We start from the raw sequence: 19,009 nt of genomic DNA on the forward strand, positions 1-19,009 counted from the left end.
ACTTGGGCTAACAAGTGGCTGCTGAAGCTCTGGCAATCACCACTGTGATGGAGGAGGGGGAAAAATGTAAGGAACAAAATCAAGCAAAGAACAGGTAGCTGCTCCAGGTTTAAGGCACTGTGTTGGTTCCTCCTCACACTCCTTTGGTTCCTCCTCACTGGAAGGGAGTACTGGGAGTGATGACTTGAGGCTGTATGCGTTGTTTTTAGAGTTAAACTGGAAACCTTGGTGTGGAAGGAAAGAAGAATGCATATTGGAGAGGCCGCTAACAGGCTTTTGCCATAGTTCCTAAGCTTTTAGGAAGTATTTAGTGTTTGTTATTTTTTCAGCATATTTGAGCAGGTGTTGTTGACCCTTTTTTTGGCAATAACATGAAACTTCACCTTTCTTAAGTGAAAACAAGCGTCTTTTTACTTGTGTGCCAAAGGAAAGACATTAAGATGTTCTTATATTCTTGGATCCAGCTGGGAGGCTGTACAGATTTTAAGAGGACTGACAGGGAGAATGTTTCCTTACTTGTTCCCTCGGTGTGACAAACCTGTTTTAAAATGTTTCAGATGGATGCTATTTCTTAAGGCTTCAGTGATCAAGTACACACCATAAAATCTATGATAAGAAAGGGCAGCCTGATTTACAGTAGACCATTGACTTATGAACTCAATTTGTTTGCAAGGACTGATTGTAACTCAAATTAATTGTAGGTCAAGATTACTTTTCCCATAAAAAAAATAAGAGAAATACTCATAGTGTATCCCAAACCTCCCAAAGTACTCCTTAACTAACCTTTTCATAGTAAAAAAGGGTTGTATAAAGTGTGTAATTTACCAAAAACACCAATAATTTTCCTAGTGTGTTCACCAAAAAGTTAACAAAATGTGCCTAGTTTACCAGAAACAATTTCATACTGTACTTAACATTCAAGTTGACATTTTTGGCTTGCAGGAATGGAAAATGGTTATTGTTTGGAAGGAGAGTGTCCTTTCATAAGAACATCAGGAATCTGGCTCTCTGGTGCTCTTCCTGTCCTTAGGAGAGTCTGTAACCCACTAGGACTTACTTCTAGCTTACTAGGTCTCAACATTTTCAGAACTAAAAACTAGCCTAAGGTTGTCTGTTTCTGTCCGATCTTTAACACTGTTCTGTAGTATGACATGACATTGTCATTAAGCAAGTGAATGCAACAATTGGCTTTTTCTCTGTCTTTGTGGGTCTTTTCTACAAATGTTTGTAGCTCTGTCCATTTTTTCAGGATTTCCTTTATTTCAGAAGAAAAACTTTGCTGCACTGATTATTGACACTCCCTCTCCTCTTCAGAAAGCTCCTTAGCTACCGTTCTATGTTGCCCAGACAGAAGTTGCTGAAGTTCCTCTCTGGACAGTTTCTCACCATTGTCTACCTGCAAGCCTATGAACTCTGCTATAGTGACTGTGTCATCAGCCCACAGGGTCAATTGAAGGCTCAGGCTCCTCTACGCAGCCTTCAAAGTCTCTCTCCTGTATAATTTTAGGCCACACTTTTTTCCAGGCAAATCTCAGTGTCCTTAAAGAGACATTCCCGCATAATTTCTCAACCCTACACAGGAAAGGATGTTGTAATGTTCTTCCCAGAACTCTTTAAGGGTTAAATCTATATCTGAGACCATCTGGAAGCACTTCAGAAACAGTTCCTTGGTGTATAGCTTCTTAAAATTAGCTGTAACCTACTACTGGTCCGTAGGCTGCAGTAGAGGAATTGTGTTAGGTGGGAGGAACTTGACTGAGAGCCATGGGAATTCTTCAGCCAGTTCTTCCAAAGCTCGTGGGTGAGCAGGAGCATTGTGCATGATGAGGAGAGTCTTGAGTGGTAAACCTTCGTCCTCTAGAAATTTCTTAACAGTAGGACAGAAAGCCTCCCTGATCCACACAAGAAAAAGTACTCATTTTGTTACCCAGGCTTTTGCATTAGATCGACACATGACCTGTTCTTCATGACTATGTTTTCTGAACACTGTAGGGGTCTCAGAGTAATAAACCAAGAGAGGCTTTATCTTGAGGACACCACCATCATTGGCACATAGAAATAAGATTAGCCTATTCTTCATAGGCTTGTGGCCTGGCCTTTTCTTCTCTTCCTGGGTAATATATGTTCTCCTGGGCATTTTCTTCCAGAAAAGGCCAGTTTCATCACAGTTGAAAACTTGATGAGAGCAAAAGCCACTTCTCTTTTGTCATCATTTCGAAGTGGTGTATGTCATTTTCCGCAGCCCTTTTATCAGTACTGGCTGCTTCATTAGTTGTGGTATGAACCCCAGTTCTCACTTTAAAATTGTGAAATGACCTCTTACTGGCATGAAATGTTTCACCACTATCACTCACTGATGGATTATCCTTTATGAGATCTGCATTTATAGTTCTAGCTCAGATAAGCTACACCTGACATTTGCCTTTCATTTATCCACATGAATAACAGTCTTTCTACCTTGTCTTACATTGTTGATCATGACTTATTAATTTGAGTAATACCATTAGCAACACTAACTTTCTTATACAAATCTCTGTAAGGTTGTTGAGATAGTGGATTTCCACACACTGCACACATTAGTGAAATTGATCACACAAACACCATTCTCATACTTCTCCACAGTTTCCTTCTTCTTTTCAATTGTGACTGCTTTCTTTACCTTCCTTTCCTTCTTTAGCTTCTTTTCTCGCTTTTTGGGGGCCATTCTGTTAGCAGTAATTTTAGCAATTATATAAACCACATGCCTCTGGGCTCACAAATACATGCATCTGGGCTCAGACTGACACTTATGTATGTTTACATATGCTTTTCTAGGATTAAGAGTCTTTGTTTACAACCGCACAAGTGACCGGCATTCAGTTCGGAATGCACTTTGGTCATAAATTAAAAGTAAATTTCTGGTCATAACCCAAGTTGTTCATATGTGAGCCTGGTCATAACTCGAGGGTCCACTGAATTTAAAAAGAGAAAAAAACTCTATTCATACCCAGTTCCATTTGATTAAGTGGTACTTTCTTCCATTGGTTCGGTTTTGGATGCTCAGGAATTCTGGTTCCTCCTGGGAATCCTGTATGCATCCCAGCTGTAGAGCAGTTTGGACTTCTGTACTTTGACATTTTTATCAGTGGTGGGATTGTGTAAACCCTGGAAACACCCATACCCAAGGTGAGATCAGTGCAACATATATATTGCCTATTTCTCTCTTTCATTATGAACCCGGGGGAAAGTTTCATACTGTTTTTCCACACACCCTCTGAAGCCTGCCAGTTTCTTGAGGCAACAGTGTCCTACATGATGTATTAAATGTGCTGGTTTTCCTTTATATTATTTTGTCATATTTTCAGGGAAGTCATTTTCTGTTAATGTAAAGATAGCTTCCACTGAGTCTACTGTTTATGAAGAGAAGATAATTACATGTTTTAATGACTGCATCTACAGGGATTTTGGCACCGTTAAAAGTGCCACTTTTTGCACTAGTGTAATGCAGTACAAGAAACTCCCTCATATTTATAGCAAAATAAATATTATACCAGGGCCTCCAGTCATAACTGAAGTTCCTCTGAAAGAAGGCAATATAGTATTGTGGTTAGAGAATAGGTTTAAGTGTCTTGCACACCTGGATTTAAATCCTAGACCTGCCACATGAGCAAATTGTAACCTCACTAAGCTTCAGTGGCCTTATTCATACCATTTCTGCTATCAAGGGAATAAAAGTATGACAGTGCATAGTAGCTTTTTCCCAGTGATGCCCTGCCCTGATGGTGGGCTGGACAGAGCAAGGTTTTGTTTTGTGTGTTCTCTCACTTTCTCAGTATCCCTGTCCTCTTTTTCTCTTGGATGACTTGCTCTGGGAGAAGCCCACTGCTGTATCATTAGGCGTTCTTGTGTGAAGGCTTGCACGGGCTTTACTGGAAGTTGTACTTTGAGGCCTGGTGACAGCAGTTAAGTGAGCTTGGAAGCAGACCCTTTCCCAGTTGAAATTTGCAGCGAATTAGAACAGAACACCAGCCTACAACTTGATGGCAGCCTCCTCAGAAAACGTGAACCAGAGGCTGTCCAGTGAGCAGTGTCCAGTTTCCTAACCTACAGAAACTTTGAGATGATAAATATTTTGCTTTGAAACCACTAGGTTTTAGGTGAGTTGTTATACAGCATTGAATAACTGATACAACACATAAAGAGGTTCCATCTGTGCACTGACACTATTCAAAAAACAAGAAGAGGTCAGACTTAGCTCAGCATTACAAGATGATTATTCATCATGTGCTGTAAAATCATTCCCAATACATGTGTGCAAAGAGCTCAAGAACAAGACTTACAGACAGCCCCTTGCTTATTTTTGTGGATTGAAACATGTACGTCAAAATGAGTCATGTGAGAATCTGAAGATAGCATAGCATCCTTCATTGGCCAACTGCTGCCTGTAACTTACAGCATTGGATAAGATAGTATCCAAGGTGGTGTGCCTGAGTGTGAGAATCTGAAACACACAGTCATTCATTCTGCCCAGATGACTTAGTGAAGAATAAAAATGACTCTTCCCCTTTCCCAGTGGATTCTATGCCACTTTGGAATAGAAAGGCAGAACTGCCCAAATATGTAGAACTTGCTTCAAATGATTCAAAAACTGAGAATTTACTTACCCAAAGGCAAAATCATTTCTTTAGTTGTGGCCAGTGGGGTTTAAGACTCTTTATATCCGTTTTTCATTTACTCAAAAAGAGCATCTGTAATTCATCTTGTGCACACTGGAAAGTTGTACCACTTCTTTCTTTGTTGACATTTTTAAGTTAAATAGATAAATGTTAAATATACTTCAAAGTCTGAAAGTATTCTGAAAGAGAATAAGAGATGTGAACTCTGGATTCACAGTGCTGATGAGACACGGATGGCGGCCTGTGAATTTTGGTAGGAGGGCAGGCCTAAACTTTTTTAAGTTCAGCGTTGAGGCAACTGGTACTGCTGTAATTCAAACCACTGCCCAAACCGTATTGAATCTATTAGAGACAGAGTTATCCTAAACATGTATTTGTGTAGCACTGTTATCCTGAAGTTGAGTCAAAGTGTCTTTCAACATGATTTACAGTAATGGCAAAGTTACATTCCCAGAGAGAGGATTTTGTGTCAAACTTTCATCTTTACATACAGTGTAACCCTCTCAGGTCAAAGTTACTTACCTGAAAATACAAAGCAGACTGTTTTAAGAGAAACTCTATAGTGAGTATGCAAGTGATAAAATAGATACTAGAGAACTTCTGTTACTGCAACCAGTAATGCTACAGATAAATCTTAATTTTCTTAAGCTGCAATAATGAGGAACAGAATTTAAGGGTACAAGAGAAAAGGTGGGGTGGAGTATTTAACCCAAAAATGTTGAAATATCACAATAAAAATAACCACTACTTGATAATAACTCAATTTTCAGGTTAATCAACTCTTCCTTGATAATTTCACAAAACAGGGCTGGTATTTACATTTATGTGTACATACTAAGTTTTAAAATCTGCCCCTATTATCCTTTCTTCATGACTGCATGTGGGTGAGGGCAGCGCTGCTGTCTTATCCAGAGCAGTGGTAGCACCTCTCCCACATCCCATGCTCTGGGGTGATTCTTTCTGTGCATGCACAAAACTTGGAGGCTGTAGTCCTTGATACATTAGTAAGTTTTTTGCTTTTTTGGTTTTTGTTCTTTTTGAGACAAGGTCTCACTGTGTAACTCAGGCAGGCCTCCAACTCTAGGTGATCTTGCCTCAGCCTCCCAAGTGCTGGGATTACAGGTGTGTGTGCTACCACACCCAGCTTGGATTCTTGAGCAGAGATAAACTCAATCTAATGCATCTAAATGCATTTTAAAGCAATAGATTTTTTTTCAGTATAGGAGGACATATAAGGAATGTAAAATCAGTCTCCTCACTGCTCAGATAATGTTTTCCACATCTATAAAACATAAATATTAGACTGAGCAATATCAAAATCTCTTAGCATTCAAATTCCATGATCGCTTATTATTATAGAAAAAATGAAATTAGTATTTTTCTACGTATATTTTGGGATTTTTTTTTTGGTCTAGAAGAGCTCTCAAAAGAAACTAATTTGTAGGTTATTTCCCAAAATATGCTTTATGTACATATGAACACATTATTCTGAGGTTTAGAAAGTTTGGGAAACATTACCAGTACAATAGCCATTTTGGCAATTCACAATGCCTATTAGCACAAAAGCCTGAGAAGTCCTATGAAAAATGGAACATTTTTAATCTTGCATTTCCCACATTTATTTTAAAGGACCTAAAAATCCTGTTTAAAAAAAAGCAAAACAAAAGATGAATGAACACAGGGCACAAAATGCATAAAGGTGGCACCTTGTGGCACACACATACAAGACCTTGACAGTGTGGAAAAGTCATTCTGGGAGTTTGCTGGGGCTGCTGTTCCAACTTACCACAAATTGCATAGCTTACAGCAAGAGAGATTCATCCCCTCCCAGTAATGGAGGCACAAAACCTGAAATGACAACATCAGAAGGGCTCTGCTCTTTCTGAAGTCTCCAGAGGCAGGCTGGCCACTGCCTCTGTCTTAGTTTCTGGTGACAGCTGACGGTCTTGGTCATTCTTTGGATGACAGCTACATCACTTCAGGCCTCGCCTTCCCTTCCCACATAGTCTCCTCTCCTTTGTCTGTCTCTCTGTCTTTTCTTACAGACACCAATGATAGGCCCCACCCAAATCCAGTATGAACTCACTTTAACTTGCATTTTACATCTTTTTTTTTTTTTTTTGCTTAAATTCTTTTGTTGGTACATTTTAGGTATACAATATGGTTTATATTTATCGTTGGGATCTTGTACCTGTACATGATGTATCTTGGTTCTTATTTTGTCCCCATTACCTGTGCTCCCTTCCCTATTTACAAAGACTTTGTTTCCATTTTTTCCTTTTCTTGTAATTTTTCCTTTCCCTTCTTTCCTTTCCCCTTCCCCTCCCACTTCACCTATACTTTTGGACCTTTTCTTCCTATTTTAATTTATCAGTTATTCCTTTTAATCATTTTCATCCTTATTTACACTTTCAGTTTCTCACACTAGAGAAACTATTCAGTATTTACACGTGTGTCCTTTTTATTTCACTTAAAAGTATGACCTCGATATGCATCCATTTAGCTATAAATGTCTCTAGTTTCTCATTCTTTATGGCTGAGTAGTACTCCATTTTATAAAAAATTCCACATCTTCTTTATCCGGTTTCCAGTTGATGGGCACTTGGGTTGTTTCCATGCTTTTGCTATTACAAACTGTGCAGGTATAAACATAGGTGCACATATATCACTGTGGTATGATTCTTTTAATTCTTTGGGCAAGATACTCAGCAGGGGAAAAGCTGGGTCAAATGGGACCTCTAGTCCTACTTCTCTGAGGTATCTCCATACTGATTTCCACAGTGGTTGCACCAGTCTGCACTCCCACCAACAATGGAGAAGGGTTCCTTTCTCTCCACACCCCCACCAGGATTTGTTATTGGTTGATTTCTTGATAGCAACCATTCTTTGTGGGTTGAGGTGGAATCTCAGTGTTGTTTTCATCTGCACCTCTCGAATGACCAGTGATGTTGAACATTTTTTCATATATTTATTTGCTACTTTTCATTCTTTGTCTGAGAAATGTCTGTTCATTTCAGATGCCTGTTTTTGAATTGGGAAAGACCCCATTTTTAAATAAGGTCACAGCCACATTTAGTTCAATTTAAGGTTGAACTAAAATTCTTGTCTGTGGGAATCTGGACTTAAACATATCTTTTGTGAGGGCACGGTTCAGCCTATTGCAGTAGTTGCTCCTTGAACCTCTTGTCCCACTACTCTTTTCCTAGGTCATGTGTTAGAATGTCCAGAGACTTGCTTTGCTGACTTTTTCTCTTCTGTCTATATTGATTTGTATAAATTTTCATCTGTGTTAAATGTCTTTGTGTGCAGACAATTTCCAAATTTATAACCCTCATCCTGATCTCCCCTGAATTGCAGGCTCAGATCTGATAACTCCAACATGTTCAGTAAGATTAAACACATTTATCATCTCCAAAAACAACTCTATTTTTCCTCTGGCCAACTCACTCCTGCTCCGTTCCTTCACATGTCAGGAAATGGCACAATCAGTATGAAAATTGCCTTTTATTTCACTTTTCCTTTCATCTACACTTACAATCCATCAGCAATTCAAGTTGAACTTATCTCAGAATATACTCTGAACCTGACCTCCTTTTACTCCTCCATCGGCAGGTTCTGGTCAAATCTATGCCTTTCCAGTACTAAAAGTCTGCTAACAGGGTTTTCTGCTGATGCTCTTTGCCCTTACTGTCTGTTGTCCACAGAGTAACAAGTGTGATATTTTTCCAGCATGAGTATGACCACACCCCTGTTTAAAACTCTACAGCTTCCTCCAGTGGGAGCACAGCGTAACTGGCCTTGATCTGTTTCTTTGATCCTCTCTCCTGCCAGTCTTCTCCCTTGCTCATTTTGCTTCATCCAGTGTTACTGACTTTCTTCCCATTCTTCCTCAGACCGTGACTGAATTACTTTTGGACTTTCCCCTTGTAGTTGATCTACCTTGATTTCCTTCCTGATTTTTTGTATGCCTCTTTTCTTAATTTCTTTCAAGGCTTTTATCTGTCTTCTCCAAGTGGTCTTCCCTAGTCACCCTAAGCAAAAGATCCCCCTCCACTTGTAGCTCTTTGTTGTTTAACAGTGTTGATCTTCACTTGAAGGTTTAACTTGTCTCCTCAAATTAAAATATAGATGCTATAAGAGCAGAGAATTCTGTGATGCTGTATAGTGATATATAGGTGGTTAAATGAAAGAATTATGTAATCAGGTTTTGGCACTAGATTCAAGACTCTTTAGTACCTCTAAATACCTCTATGTCTGTTTTTGGTAATCTTTCCCTGAAACATCTTCCACATCTTGCTTTTCTTGATCTAAGGAAAGGGTCTCAAATCTGAGAGCCTGTTCAAGTCCCAGTGCTGATTTCCTCTGCTGCACTTTCCCACTATAACTTCTCCCTCTCTGATGCTCCTTTAGATTCTGTCTGTTATATAAGTTAGACACTAATTGTCCTTTATTTGTTGCAAATGTGTCTCTCCAAGATCACAAACCTCTTAAAGACAGATACAGTGTTATAGACATTGCTGCCAAGGCCTCAGAGCAGGAATATGCAAATTGTGGCCAGTCTTGGCTTTTTTACTGATGAACTGATTGACCAATTGGTTAATTGATTCTTCTCAATTTCAAAACGTGTAAATAGAATAGTAGCTTAAATATGTGTATTTGTGATTAACAAGAGGAATGTAATATAAAGTCAGAGAAAGAGACATTCCTATCCAAATAGGGTTAAAAGTACAGCATAGTAATAAAAAACTGAAGAATTACTTCATATCTCATTGAGGGTAAATGATCCTTCTTAACTAAGATAATGGTGTTAGCTGGAAAATCTGCCTGTGTTGCTTTCAGTTCCAGATCATCATGTTTGACCGTTCTTTAATGCCCATGAAAGAACTTCTTAGTCATCAATCTATAAAACATGTTATTACTAAACTGATAACATTTGTATATGAATCACTTTCCATCATTGGCTTTGCCGGATATCTATCCTGGCTTTTTTGAAAACTGAAATAATTTTTAAGTATAGATTCAGGTAAATCCACTACTTTCACATTTCTTGATATTAGCTCAAAAGATACCAATGAAAGCACAATTGGTACAAAGCATGTTATGTGTGTGTGTATATACGTGTGTGTGCGTGCATGCGTGCCCATGCAGTGTGTGTTTCAAAAATAGTGTGTCAAGATTTTGGGCTTGTAAACTTGGTTTTAGTGAAAAGCCTCACTAAAATAAACCAGAATTGACCATCCTCCATGTTGAATTTTGATGACTGGCGAAAAAAAGCTAAAATCAGGAGATGTCTTGTTTTCCTTTTTCTTTTGCTATAGTGTGATACAGTAATGGAAAGGTAAATTGAATACATGAAATTATTGGGAAGTCAGATATTCTCTTGTCCTGCTAAGCTTGTTATTAAAATTAACAGCTTTGAACAAGTAGTGTGCTTTGAAATGGCTTTCAGCAGTAAGCCAGCAAGCTGAAGAGATAATAAAGATGGAAAAGAGATTCATAAAGTCTGAATATCTATTTCAGCAACTTCAGAATTTCCTGGGTTTTTTCCCAGTATCTATAAGTTGAAGCAACAAAGTAGGAGGACAAAAGATGCAGTTAAACTACACTATTATGAAGAAATATTTATTTATATATTTTTTGGTACCGGGGATCGAACTCGGGACCTTGTGCTTGCGAGGCAGGCGCCGGAACGCCTGAGCTAAATCTCTAGCCCCTATTATAAAGAAATATTAAACCCCATACCCACAAATATTTGCCACCACTACTCTGGACATAACATTTGTTAGCATCATGTCACAGAGGACAGATGTTTGATCCACTTTAAGATAAAAGCCACAAATACAGAATTAGGCCCCATTTTCAAGGAGGAAAAAAGTTGAATATTTACCTAAATTATTCTTTCTTTAATAAAGGATAATGAAATCATTCCTAATAAAACAGAAACTGTTGAAATTCAGGAATTAGCCAAGAACATTGATGTGCTTGTTTCAGAAAGAGGAATTCAGAGTCCCTGTAAGAGAAGAGCCAGGCAGTATTCCCTCTCACAGCATGATTCCTTATCCATACCACAAAGTACCTGCTGAGTTGCAGAGTCAGCTCTGCGATGCACTGCACCAGTTTCCTTCTTCCTCCTCATAGAGTACTGCATTGCCTTGTTGCATTCCTGTTAATTGGATGAATTCTCACCTTCAGGGAGCTCTGGGAAGGTGTAGTAGAAGATAGGAAATAATTCCAGGGTGACTTTTAGCATGAGCAAGAGGAGAGAAGCACTTTTAATTAAATGGAAATCCATTGCACTTTCTATCCTTATGCACGCTCTTGTTTTTAAATTGCAGAATTCTGATTCTGTGCATGAATCCAGATGATGTATGCAGCAGCCACAGATTGAATGCTAGTCATACACTGAGAATTTGTGCTGCACGCCCTCAGAAAAGTTTCTTCTAATACCCATCAATTCTAAGATAGGAAGTAAATGTTTTTTTAACAGTGCTCCTGATTGTTTTGATGGATTCTGATTTTGAATTGTTAATGCTAGCACATAAGCTATATGTACTTAGAGTAGGAAGTGTAATAAGAATACCTATGAAACTGCTTTCACGCTGAATCTTCACATCTCATCCTGCCTGACTCCACCCTCCAAATATAACTGCTTTTGGTCCTCTTGCCTATGTATGTAATTAAAAATAACATACTTCTGAGGATTGCTTGTTTTTTGTGTGTTTTATGAAAAAAATAGTATAACACTGTCTCTAGTCTGCTAATTTCCTTCTAAAAATTAATTTTGTTACAAGCACATACGAATATTATTCTGAAATGCTGTACACTGGGAGTATGTGACATATTAAGATTTATTATATACTCTAGTAATTAAGCTAGCATTATATTAGTGTAGAGATTGGTGAATTGTCCAAGGGAAAAGGGAACCCAAAGACAGACTTCTGCATATTTGGAATCCTGGTTAGAAGTAGCATGGCAGCTAGCACCTTCTTTAGCTCAAGCAATTAACACATGAATACAGAAGAATGTGCTGAGGATGTTCATTAAAGCATTATAATTGCAAAGTATGAGGAATAATCTAAATGTCTGTAAACTGAATGCTTTTTAAATAAATATTAAGATACTTTATTGATTACACATATTAAATTGTAAAAACACAATGGAAATCTGTATACCTGCTTACAAGGAGAAAACTGACCTTTTCATACATGGCAGTTAGGACTGATACTTGGTATGCTCACTCTGGAAAGAAGTTTGGTAATTTCTGTTACAGTGTTCAGGGTAAGATCTTGGTCCATAGAAATTCCACATTATCAGAATCTGTATAAGAGAAACCCTTCAACGTTTTCTGAAGGCTATCCATTGATTATTTTTAATTTCCTTATTGCTTCAAAAACAACAGCAACAACAAATTTTGGATAAATCCACATATTTATGAGAGATATGAGTGGCTAAATGTTCTACTAAACCGTGTGATGATGTAATTGTGCTGTTTTTCTGTACTATAAATTCTGTTATACGCATCTGTGAAATTTATATGATCTTTATGGATATTTGGTCTGTATGTTCATAAGAACCAGCATTTAATATTTTCTACAAGCACTCTGCTCAAATATACAGTATTTCTCTAGTAACTGAATACCAGTATCAATTGTAGAATTGTAATGCTTATCTTAGATGTTAGGCCAAAAGAAATAGGGATTCCAGTGTCACTCAGCTGAAAACATTGAATCATCTCATCTGAAAATGTTTTTCTAGGAGGTTTCAGTGACAATATTCTTTATACTTCAACTACATTGCTTTTTCTCTACCACCACCCCCCTCCCCGCTTCCCCCATCAACAGCTTGATCAAGTCATCAGACAGAGAAGCCTGTCCAGTTTGGAGCTGTTCCTTTCCTGTGCACAGAAACAGCTAAGTGCTTTGATAGCTACGGAACCAATTGACACTGAATAAAGAGAACGTGACAAGCTGGCCTACACTGGCACTGCATCAATCATTAGACCTCTAAAATACACTCTGTGAACTATGAAGATGCCCCCCCCCGACTTTAGAGAATTGGTTTCCAGTTTAAGGATAAGGCAAAACAATATTTTGAGCTATTAATGGATCTATTTTATTTTCTTTTATTTTCTACTTTGCATTTACTTTTAATACTAGCATAGCATCAACAGAATATATGACCTAAAAGCCATAAAAAATACACACTATCAAAAGTCAGTTATGTAAATTTTATGGTCTCTGGTGATCTGTTATACAGTACTTGCCAAAAAGAATAAATGTCTTTATGATTATTAATATTATTAATAAATCTTTATGCATTATTTGATTTTAAGGATAGAAATAGCATAGGCTTCATTGCTTATTTATGTAACTTGAATATAAAATGCTAATGTAGTGGAGAATTCTGACATTATTAAACCTTTTTCTGCATTTGTATCTATGTGTTTTCATTAGTCTACTGAAACAATACAAATAAAAACACTATTATAGTACTAATTCAACTTTGATCTGATATACCACTACAACTCAGTACCACATCTGATATACCACTACAACTGTATATTTGATACAGTATATACTTATTTTCTATTTCTGCTCTTCAGAAGCACTGTGAATCAATGAAGTCATTTTTCTTATGAATTAAACTGTGAACTTAATCTCTAGAAAGAAAATATAACTCAAACATTTATATGAGTAAAGTTATAAAGTAGGATATATGAAACTTCTCCCAGTACTTCAGAATGTCCTTAGTTCATAAGCAGTGATTCATTGCAAAATCTTGAGAATTTTTACCATCAAAACTAAAATGTCAATAGAATGTATGTATGCAAATATTTTGCCTTATTTCCTGAAATGCTTCTACTTTCATGACCTCTGTACTTTTCTTCTCAGTGTAATTAAAGGAGCTGCAAAAAAACTTTTTTGACTAATTTGTTTTCTTTTTAAAAATCTTTTTTCCCCTGATTCTTAATTTACTTTTAAACTTTCTCAAACGTCTGTATTCCTGTGTGATGATCTTTTAAGTATTTGCAGTATATACTGAGAATCTTTCAATATTAATAGCTACTCAGTTTTCTCTTAAAATAAAATTAAATTGATTTAAATAAAAACTAAAGTAAGCAGACCATTGACTTCAATTACAATATAGTAAAAATAGAATATTTAGTTTCAGAAAAGCGATTAACACAATGGCATAGTCTATTATTTAAAAATCACTTGACTTTCTTTGTTATAATATTAAAAAATGCTTTAACAAGTTATTCAGGTATGTCTACAGTGAATGTGAAGCATAGAAGGTCACTGAAGTTAAGATAAGAGAAACTAGGATACAGAGATATTGGGAATGATAAGAGAATACAATACTTTATACCTTTCCTTTTTCTCTAACAACCCAAAGACACTTTTTTTTTTTCATGTTTGGACCCAACTATGCTGTTAACATAAACTAGTTGTTATCAAGTTATTTGGGATAAATTAGTACCTAGCAATCTATAAGTATTTGTCGAACATCCATCAGGCACAATACTACTTTGGATTGTTGGAATGCTTTTTTCAGAGATCTCTTAAGGAAAACTGGGAAGTATTGGAGCATAGAATTCTAAGTATTTGTGTACGTTAAGTCTTCTAAACTGAATTAGTTAATCAGTTTCAGTGATGTTCAAGTTGTAGATTTCCATATTGAGAATCATATTCCATTTTTGCTCTGGTAATTGAAAAGATATAGACCACCTCAGGTAAAGTACTAGGAGAATTAGGTCATCAAGTACTGTGCTGCTACAAAGGTAAGAGTTTGTCCCTGAAACGTGAACACACACACACCTTCAACATGTCTCAAAAAGGTAAATAGCCAAATGTTTTGCATCTGAAATTTTATTTGCTTAGTTTTTTATTTTCCTTGCCCCCTTTTCCATAGAATTTTCTACCTTCTTGTATGGGTGAATAAGGCACTGTTTTGAAAGACTAAAAGTAGCAGAGCAGTTAGGAATTTTTGAATTATGATTCTGCTCTCAGTGACTGTATTATAGTTAGCATGTTTGAGTAGGAGAAGGGCTGTACTTCTACATTTATAGAAAAGGTTTCTCTCCTCCCATAATGAGTATGTGCTGTGTGCCAAATATTTTCACATATTATCTCAATACCCTGTTAAGTTACAATGACCCTGTAAAAGAGATGGTATATTCACCTTGACTAATGGAGGTGATTAGGTGTCTTCTTGCTCATGATTCCCGAGAGGAGTTGGGATTCAACCCCAGAGCTTTGAACGTGTAGTTCTCCTCTTTCTAGTACTCTGTAGGTATGTAGTAGTCTCTCTATGAAAAACTATCTGATTGTATTGGTGTTTATTTCATTGCTTATGTCCAGCAGTGTTTGTTTTATGAAGTTATGTGCCCTGGTATTTGGTGTGTATATATGCAATTGTTATCGGTTCCTATTGAAGTTTTCACCCAATATATAGTGATCATCTTTGCCTCTTTTGATCAGCTTTAGCTTGAAGTTTACTTTGAGAATAACATTACTACCCCTGCTTGCTTTTGGGATACTGGCATGCAATACTGTTTTCCGTCCTTTGATTTTTAGTCTACGTATTTTTTTTTATTAGATGAGTTTCTTGAGTGCAACAGCCTGTTGGATTCCCCCCACCACCACCACCACCAGGTATTGGGGATGGAACTAAGGACCTTGCACTTGCCAGGCAAGCAGGGTACCACTGAGCTACATCCCCACCTCTGTTTTTTGATCCAGTCTGCCAATCGATATCTTTTACCTGGGGAGTTGAGGCCATTTGCATTGAGTTATTACTGAAAGGTACTGAATTATTCCTGTCATTGTGTTCTTTTTCTGTTGTAGACACCTTTATTTTTCTCTTTTTAACTATTCACCTAGCTTGATATATTCATTCCATTTGACTTTTTGCTTTGTTGGCTACATTGTTTCACTTTAGGATATTCTTGAGTATTTTTTGAAGTGCTGATTTGGTGTTCAGATGTATCTTAAGATGTTGTCTTGGACTGTCCCTGTTTCTCCATCAATTTGGAATACCATTTTTCAGGATATATTACTTTGGGTTGGAAGTTGTTTTCTTTTAGGTCTTGAAATACTTCCCTCCAAGCTCTGCCCCAGGTCTTTAAAGTTTGTGTTGAAAAGTCTACTGTAATCCTAATGGGTTTTCATGTATATGTGATTTTTTTTTTTCTTTTCTTCAAGCTTTTAAGATTCTGACCTTGTGTTGAACTTTGGGGATTTTGACTATGATGTGCCCTGGAGAGCTTCGTTTTGGAATTGTCGGGTTTTTTTTTTGGGGGGGGGGGATCATAGTAGTTAATTGGTATTCTGTAAGCCTCACTTATACCTATATGTTGTGTTCTTTCTTCATACGTGGAAAGTTTTCTACTATGTATTTTCTAGTATATGATTTCTGTAAACATTTTTTATTCCATGAATGCTATTTTCTAATTTCTAACTCCAATTAACCTTAGATTAATCATCTTATCATCATCTGGTAGCTGTTGGATGAACTTTATTTTTGTTCTATCATTTCTAAGGCTTCTCTAAGTAAATGATCATGAATTTTCATTTTGTCAGAGTGGTTGCTCACAAGCAAACAGCTAAACTGTATTGTTCTACTGCTTGAACCTTGAATGGGCCACAGGTGAGGATCTGACCCTAACTGGGCCTTCCTGTGAAAAGTAAGCCACTTTAACTAACCTTGACTTGCATTCTAAGAGATAATCATATATGTTTTCCAGTATGCTCAAATCGCTCTTTCCCTTCTAAGCCAGAGGTGGTTTCTATAATGAGCAACAAAGCAAGCATTAATGAGTACAATCCTGCACAGAGCCCTTTGCCTAATCTCCAGACACTTGCTGGTGCTTCATTTCTTACTACTCCACATCCAGAGTGGGAGTGTTCCTTGATTTATTTTAAGGAATGTTAAAAATATAAATAAAGCTTCTAATGTCTAACAAAGCCAAGTAAATCAAAGATACCCAAAACTATGAGCAACAATGCCCTATTTAGAAATTTTCTGTCATTTAGAATCTACAGTAGTGGTTTAAACTTAGCTTTGCTAAATGCTGACTCATGTTCCAGATGAAAGAAGGCTTACTCAAGTGATTATTTTGAAATCAAAAACAGAACAATATCCTTGTGATTGGTAACTTATGCAGTGATTCAGGTATCTATAATTATAAAATCTTCTGGCATTTTTTTACAATTTGAAAATTAAAATGAAGGATTAGGAAATGCCATATATTTTTAAAACAGCAATGAAAACAAAAGTGTTATTTACTGGAAAATAGGCTTTTCACAATAAATTCTGAACAAGAAAAAACATGTGAAAACCTGGAAAATATTTATAAAACTACAAGAGAAGAAGGCGACTTGGATCAAAGATCTTAGCCTCTAACGTTCTGTTTACAGACCAGTAAACAGCTCCTCTGTGTCTCCAAAGACTGCTAACAAGAAACAGCCAGTATGCTTTGAATCCACAGGCCGCTGATCAGAGGCATCATTACCAGTATCACAAGTGAGCAGTAGAAGTAATACATGAGAGCTCATAGCTGGGATGGCCAGATTTTTCTAAGCCAGACAAAACCAGAACTATTTAATTAAAAAATTAAACATGTTTTCACATACTCATTCTGCTAGAATACAGGAGCTACTTGGTTGTCAATTATTGATACATGTATATAGAAAGAAAAGACCTAATAAAGTTTTCTTTGATCTGGTTTTCTGATTTCTTTTGACTCAAAGCTTCCATTCTCAGTAAGTTGATCCACCTTAAATTTCTCCCACTGCTGTCATTACATACCGAACTTTTCTTGTGGATTACTTACATAATTAAATCATATTTTATGGTATTATTATAATATGTATTTTTACTTGTTTATGTTTTCCTCCACCTGAAGGAGACTATATCTGCTCTATTGTTTCTTGAAGTCATTTCACAGTGTAGTAAGGTCTTAATATAGAATTGAGTTAATAAATAACTGAATCAATCAATAAAACAATTACTGTAGCTACAGTACAACTAATCAGCTAATACTCAGATGATAGACTGAATTTAAATGATTTGGCTAAAATTGCTATAATTCTAAAGTAGGTCCTATCAGAAATTTAACTCATAAGATAATTCCCAACCTTCTATAAATCATCAAAATTTCTGAAAAAAATCTAAAATCAACTTTGTATTTCCAGATACTGGTAGAAGAACTAAATCTCATTGATAGATTAGTGGTACTCAAATTTGTAAGATCATCTAAGAATGTAAGTCTCAAAGAACATATGGGAAATTATATGTGAAGTCATCTCATATGGTGCTGAGAGGTGCTTGGTTATAAGACTAAGAAATAGGCATTTTTTGAGAAGGCCATAAAGCAGTAGTAGAGACAACTAGTCCATTAGGTTCAGGTACAACAAGGAAGGAGTAAAAAGTTTGGAGGAGAGGTTAAATTCATAGGATTTTGTCATCAAGAGGAGATTCAAAGGTCCCAGTAGTAGGAATTGTGGTTGGGAACAAAGATGTCACGTTAGACCAGAGAACACTTTGGACCTTAAATGTTCCCCATAAGTTCATATGTTGATGGTTTGGTTCGTATATGATGGTGCTGTTGGGAGATGATGGTAACTTTAGAACGAGGACTCTAGGGGAAGGACATTGACTGGTTGCCGGCATGCTCTTGATAAGGATGTTGGAATATTGGATCCCCTGCCCCTTCCTCATAACTTTCTGGTTACCATGATATGAGCCGCTTTGCTCCACCCTGCTACTTGATGTTCTGCCTCACCACCACCCCAAAGGTAATGGAGCCAGCTGACCACGGACTGAAACCTCTGAGACCATAAGCCAAAATAAAGCTTTTCTCCTTTAACTTTTTATCTCAGGCATTGTCCCCATGACAGAAAGTTAGCACACAGTATGTCCACAGCAAAAATGTGTGAGAGACTTGGTAATAATAGATGCCAGAACTATCACTTTTAAAATCCATATGTATTCCAAATTTTGATACAAACTGGCCTTGGGTTTTTCTTGGTTTGTTTGTTTGTTTGGTACGAGGGATCGAATTCAGGACCTTGCACTTGTGAGGCAGGTGGTGGAACTACTGAGCTAAATCCCTGGCCCCAAACTTGTTTTGAGAAATCTTGATGCACATATCAAGAAACAAACTCATCCTAAAGGTAGGAAAATTTGACTCAGTCCTGGCAAACATTCTGTTCTCAGAAGTCTGGGAGGTGACTTAAACAGAAAACAAAGACACAGAATGTAAAAATTGCTGATTTCAACACAGCTCAGACACAGAACCAGATTATAGAAGATCCTTGTGGCAGATATGTATGTAATAAATTTTGAGCTTT

The 19,009-nt window shown here is 36.9% G+C and overlaps 1 protein-coding gene across 19 annotated transcripts in view; it reads left to right on the plus strand.

Annotated features, from left to right (window-relative positions):
• Ccdc91 (coiled-coil domain containing 91) overlaps positions 1 to 19,009 on the plus strand; it is a 401,979-nt gene that overhangs the window by 339,148 nt on the left and 43,822 nt on the right. For 2 of the 19 annotated variants that reach the window (XM_021236576.2, XM_021236580.2), the window contains one exon: positions 12,497 to 13,589. The exons of 14 other annotated variants lie outside the window; for them this stretch is intronic. In XM_021236576.2, the coding sequence (XP_021092235.2) occupies positions 12,497 to 12,607 (111 nt within the window). In that variant the 3' untranslated portion in view covers positions 12,608 to 13,589. Of the gene's footprint in view, positions 1 to 10,990; positions 13,593 to 19,009 lie in introns of those variants that run through there. 3 more of the 19 variants (XM_004855070.4, XM_013075982.3, XM_021236577.2) reach the window with 2 other exon arrangements.

This window comes from Heterocephalus glaber, unplaced genomic scaffold (assembly GCF_053883595.1).
Source record: "Heterocephalus glaber isolate CG9 unplaced genomic scaffold, H.glaber_assembly_v1.0 deba00001733, whole genome shotgun sequence".
NCBI classification, from domain to species: domain Eukaryota; kingdom Metazoa; phylum Chordata; class Mammalia; order Rodentia; family Bathyergidae; genus Heterocephalus; species Heterocephalus glaber.